This window comes from Tachysurus vachellii, chromosome 17 (assembly GCF_030014155.1).
Source record: "Tachysurus vachellii isolate PV-2020 chromosome 17, HZAU_Pvac_v1, whole genome shotgun sequence".
NCBI classification, from domain to species: Eukaryota; Metazoa; Chordata; class Actinopteri; order Siluriformes; family Bagridae; genus Tachysurus; species Tachysurus vachellii.
Window position 1 is genome coordinate 13361242 of NC_083476.1, and position 6000 is coordinate 13367241.

Consider the following 6000-nt stretch of genomic DNA (forward strand, 5'->3'; position numbering starts at 1 on the left):
CTTGCCCACCGTGCATTGTTTTCTGGAAGGCACCGTATAGCGATGAACAAATGTGCGAAGGCCCGTCATCGCTGCTTGCAGCTATATTTAGGGCCTGAGCACCGAATGGTGCGAAGCCCTATTGTTTTTCCTCGGGAGTATTATTTTTTTTTTTTTTTTTTTTTTTTTTTTTTTTTTTTTTTTTTTTTTTTACCACACATTGGCCAATTGGGGTCCCTTAACATGCTCGAAAACTCTTGAAATTTGGCACACACGTCAGAGTCGCGCGACACTAGGATTGGACAAAGGTTGGAATACGGGCGTGGCAGGGGGGCTCTGTAGCGCCCCCTGTAATGCAAAAACAAACATTGGTGCACAGATCGGGCAATTATGTACGCACATGTACGAGAGTTGGTACGCATATAGATCTCATCGACCCGAACAACTTTCGCGCTCTAAACTATGAGCTCCGCCCAACAGGAAGTCGGCCATTTTGGATTGTTTTATAAGTGCATGCGGTGAACTTTTAAATACTCCTCCTAGGGAATTCATGCGATTGACATCAAACGTTGTGAACATGATGCCAAGACATTGCACTTGCTAAATTGCGAAGGGATTTTTGATATCTCGAACGGTGCTGCCATGGCGAGGCGACAAAGTTATGGCGAATTCAGAGAAACAGGAAGTGTCTAATATCTAAAGCAAAAAATGTCTTATTGGGATGACACGCGGTGTGTATGTTCGGCCAAGGATTCCGATCGCATCGATGTGCCTATTGTGAATCTCGGACATAGCGCCACCAACAGGCGCCAGGAAGTGTGTCAGTCACAACAGTTGCATGTGGTGAACTTTTAAATACTCCTCCTAGGGAATTCATGCGATTGACACCAAAAGTGGTGAACATGATGCCAAGACATTGCACTTGCTAAATTGCGAAGGGATTTTTGATATCTCGAACGGTGCTGCCATGGCGAGGCGACAAAGTTATGGCGAATTCAGAGAAACAGAAAGTGTCTAATATCTAAAGCAAAAAATGTCTTATTGTGATGACACGCGGTGTGTATGTTCGGCCAAGGATTCCGATCGCATCGATGTGCTTATTGTGAGTCCCGGGTATAGCGCCACCAACAGGCCCCAGGAAGTGTGTCAGTCACAAAGGTGGATTTTTTCACAGTTGCATGCAATGAACTTTTAAATACTCCTCCTAGAGGATTCATGCGATTGACACCAAAAGTGGTGAACATGATGCCGAGACATTGCACTTGCTAAATTGCGAAGTGAGTTTCGATATCTCGAACGGTGCTGCCATGGCGAGGCGACAAAATTATGGCGAATTCAGAGAAACAGAAAGTGTCTAATATCTAAAGCAAAAAATGTCTTATTGGGATGACACGCGGTGTGTATGTTCGGCCAAGGATTCCGATCGCATCGATGTGCCTATTGTGAATCTCGGACATAGCGCCACCAACAGGCGCCAGGAAGTGTGTCAGTCACAACAGTTGCATGTGGTGAACTTTTAAATACTCCTCCTAGGGAATTCATGCGATTGACACCAAAAGTGGTGAACATGATGCCAAGACATTGCACTTGCTAAATTGCGAAGGGATTTTTGATATCTCGAACGGTGCTGCCATGGCGAGGCGACAAAGTTATGGCGAATTCAGAGAAACAGAAAGTGTCTAATATCTAAAGCAAAAAATGTCTTATTGTGATGACACGCGGTGTGTATGTTCGGCCAAGGATTCCGATCGCATCGATGTGCTTATTGTGAGTCCCGGGTATAGCGCCACCAACAGGCCCCAGGAAGTGTGTCAGTCACAAAGGTGGATTTTTTGTCAGCTTCATGCGGTAAACTTTTAAATACTCCTCCTAGGGGATTCATGCAATTGAGACCAGACTTGGCCACCATGACGCAGAGATATTGCAGATGCGAAATTGCGAACGGATTTTTGATATCTCAAACACTGTTGCCATGGCATCGTGTCAAAGTTTACTTTTATTTCAGGCATATTTAAGGCTTTTGGCGTGCTTGTATTAACTTGAAATTTGACACATACATCACATTTGTCGGCTGTTAAGTGTGGACAAAAAGGTCAGACAAAGGTGTGTCTCTTAAGTGGCTCACTAGCGCCCCCATTTCTCTATAATGTGGGGTTTCATTTACCTACAGTCCCCAAATGGGTCAGTAACAACATAAAATAGTCCACTGATATTTACCCACTTGATGCACTTGCCCACCGTGCATTGTTTTCTGGAAGGCACCGTATAGCGATGAACAAATGTGCGAAGGCCCGTCATCGCTGCTTGCAGCTATATTTATTATTTTTTTTTTCCACACATTGGCCAATTGGGGTCCCTTAACATGCTCGAAAACTCTTGAAATTTGGCACACACATCAGAGTCGTGCGACGCCAGGCTCGGGCAAAGGCTGGAATACGGGCGTGGCAGGGGGGCTCTGTAGCGCCCCCTGTAATGCAAAAACAAACATTGGTGCACAGATCGGGCAATTATGTACGCACATGTACGAGAGTTGGTACACATATAGATCTCATCAACCCGAACAACTTTCGCGCTCTAAACTATGAGCTCCGCCCAACAGGAAGTCGGCCATTTTGGATTGTTTTACAAGTGCATGCGGTGAACTTTTAAATACTCCTCCTAGGGAATTCATGCGATTGACATCAAACGTGGTGAACATGATGCCGAGACATGGCACTTGCTAAATTGCGAAGGGATTTTTGATATCTCGAACGGTGCTGCCATGGCGAGGCGACAAATTTATGGCGAATTCAGAGAAACAGGAATCTAGTGTCTAATATCTAAAGCAAAAAATGTCTTATTGTGATGACATGTGGTGTGTATGTTCGGCCAAGGATTCCGATCGCATCGATGTGCCTATTGTGAATCTTGGACATAGCGCCACCAACAGGCCCCAGGAAGTGTGTCAGTCACAAAGGTGGATTTTTTCACAGCTGCATGCCGTAAACTTTTAAATACTCCTCCTAGGGGATTCATGCAATTGAGACCAGACTTGGCCACCATGACGCAGAGATATTGCAGATGCGCAATTGCGAACGGATTTTTGATATCTCAAACACTGTTGCCATGGCATCGTGTCAAAGTTTACTTTTATTTCAGGCATAAGGCTTTTGGTGTGCTTAGATTAACTTGAAATTTACATCACATTTGTTGGCTGTTAAGTGTGGACAAAAAGGTCAGACAAAGGTGTGTCTCTTAAGTGGCTCACTAGTACCCCCGTTTGTCTAAAATGTGGGGTTTAATTTACCTACAGTCCCCAAGTGGGTCAGTAACAACATAAAATAGTCCACTGATATTTACCCACTTGATGCACTTGCCCACCATGCATTGTTTTCTGGGAGGCACAGTATAGCGATAAAAAAACTTGCGAAGGCCCGCCATCGCTGCTTGCAGCTATATTTATTTATTATTATTGCCAACAAAAAACGTATTCACGTATGGCAGTGTCTTGCTGCCCTATAGTGCAGATTAAATATTGTTTATTTAATGTTCTGGAGATTGTTATTTCCACTTATCGCTTATGGTATAATAGCTCTAAACATTTCCTGCCCAGCCACTCTTTGTTCTTGTTTGAAGATAACAAGACAAAATTGCAGCTTATGATACAGTTTAACCACAAAATGCAAACTCCTCTGTCCTGAAGACCTTCCTTAATCGAGGAGATTTCTGGCGAATTTTTGCAATCACATCATCTATAAAACACAATGCAACAATTTTCTGTTGTCAAATTATTATTGCTTTTATTGAATGGCTTTTTGAAAAATGATCTCTGTAAGTCTGTTATCATCTGACTCATGGAACCTACATACTGTAGGCCTCTTCTAGAATAGGAACTAGTTCAGCATGAAGTGATTTGTCACATAGAAAGAACAAGAAAACTGAACAAAATAAGACATTACTAATAACATTACATCTGGCCATTTTATTATCAAACTTATATGTAGGAAAAATATTTCATGGCAGAAACAATATCCTTATTATCATGTAAAGAAAGTATAACAGAATTGACATGGGCCTATCCAGTTAAAATTAATTATTAATTTTAGTACATTTTATTTTGTTTACATCCTTTAAACTTTATTTTTCTACATTCCTTCTACCATTCTTGCACAGTTTTGTCCCAAACTAACTGTCCATGTGGCTCCTTGACTCCTTCTGGCAACAATGCCAGGTACACTGGAGTTTCCGCTCCTTCCTCTGTACTCTTGGTGGCATTTGAACCGGCCATATCTGTTCTAACCCAGCCTGGGCAACAGGCATTGAGAAGGATGCCATCACTGGGTCTAGTTTCATTAAGAACCCGTGCCTGGATCCTTGAAAGAACAGTCACTCCAATCTGAAAGAGTCACAGCATATAATTACTTTTAACCCTGGTCTGCTGCATTAACTGTTTGATATACAGTAGTACAGCATCAAACTAACGAAGGGAGCTTTCACATTAGTCTATTTGTCTCAATCAAAGCACATGCTTTTGGTTTGTATGCACACCACACATAATCTCTATATTATTAAACAAACCAAAGTGCAAAGTTGAGGGGCGTGTATGGCTTGAAAACAGTCATAAAACAAATCACATTGTAATATTATACAGCTGTTTTTAGCCTAATCTACTAAAGCAAACACGACCTTGCAGACTATTAACATTACATTAACATTACTGAAGACACTACAGATCTATTATTGAATAGTTACTCTAAAGCGAATACAAAAATCAAATGACATTCTTACCTTGTGCAGCTTTTACTTTTCGCATTACACTATACCATAATTGTTTACATAATTATTAGAATTTCTTTCTTTATTTTATTTATTACAGTTTGATGATAATATCAAATGGGTCACACTGTCAAACAAATTTCTGCCTGTGAACAGTACCTTGGTGGTACCATAAGCAGTGTCCGGCCAGCCCTGAGCCTCATGAGCTCCAATCTGTGCAGCAGTAACAAAGTCCCCCATCAGTGAGCAAAGCTCCTCCTCAGACAGGTCTGTTCTTCTCAACCTGACACAAACAGAATATCATCACAATTTGTTTTAACTGAAAGGCATACATTTAGTGGCAGAAAAAAAAAGAAAACTTTTTATATATCATCAAAAGGGACATCATCGACCCAAAAAGTTATCAAACCATGTTCAGACTTTGAACATTTAATTTTCTTTGGTTTAATTATTTCTTCAAAATCTTTTATTTACAGTTATAAATAAAAATAACAACAACAGGATTATAAAAAAGATAATAAGATACAATAGAATAAGTACATGAGGAAGTAACAAGGTAAAAAACAAAAACAAAGAGTTACTGATGAGTGATGTTATTAGGCTACATACTTTGCCTGAAGTTCTGGGCTACATTTATCCAGAGACCGCTTGCTGACAAAACTGGACACATTGACCACACGAGCATTAGGCCTGAGCAGTGGGAACAGAGCACGACACACCCACAGTGTCCCCCAAAAGTTGGTGCGCATGGTGACTTCAGCCTGTTCCCCAAACGGCTCAGTGGCGTTCGCTAATAAACAGACAACACGCCATGTATTCACTATTGTACTCGTGCATTCTTAGTAAATTCTCCGAAGCATTTAACGTGCACTAGCTAAACGTGTTAATCTACCTTTGTAAGCGATTCCCGCGTTGTTGATGAGCACGTCCAGGCCTCCGTATTTATCCTTCAGAAACTTTCCAAGCGCCAGGCAACTGCTTTGGTCGCAGATATTGAGTTTATGGAAGACGACATTTTGGAAACCCTCAGCTTTCACCAGCTCGAGCGCCTCCTTTCCCAGCGCCTCATTGCGAGCGGTCAGGAGAACATCACCGCTGTACCCTGCCTTACAAAGTCCCTTCACTATGGCCAGTCCGATGCCTTTGTTGGCTCCCGTGACTACAGCGACCTTTGTAGACATATTCCGTACCTGTGCAATTCACTAACTATACTATAACTATAGAGTGTACTTTGAGTCGACCGTACGTCTTCTAGGAATGACTCGG

General features: G+C 41.9%; 1 protein-coding gene across 1 annotated transcript; it reads right to left on the minus strand.

Annotated features, from left to right (window-relative positions):
* Positions 1-4112: 4112 nt before the first annotated feature.
* Positions 4113-6000, minus strand: cbr1l (carbonyl reductase 1-like). The gene is made up of 4 exons (XM_060891691.1): positions 5627-6000; positions 5344-5524; positions 4894-5017; positions 4113-4354 (listed from the first exon to the last, which is right to left on the minus strand). Exons 1-4 carry the CDS (start codon positions 5913-5915, stop codon positions 4115-4117), a joined length of 834 nt encoding a protein of 277 aa, XP_060747674.1. The 5' UTR covers positions 5916-6000; the 3' UTR covers positions 4113-4114.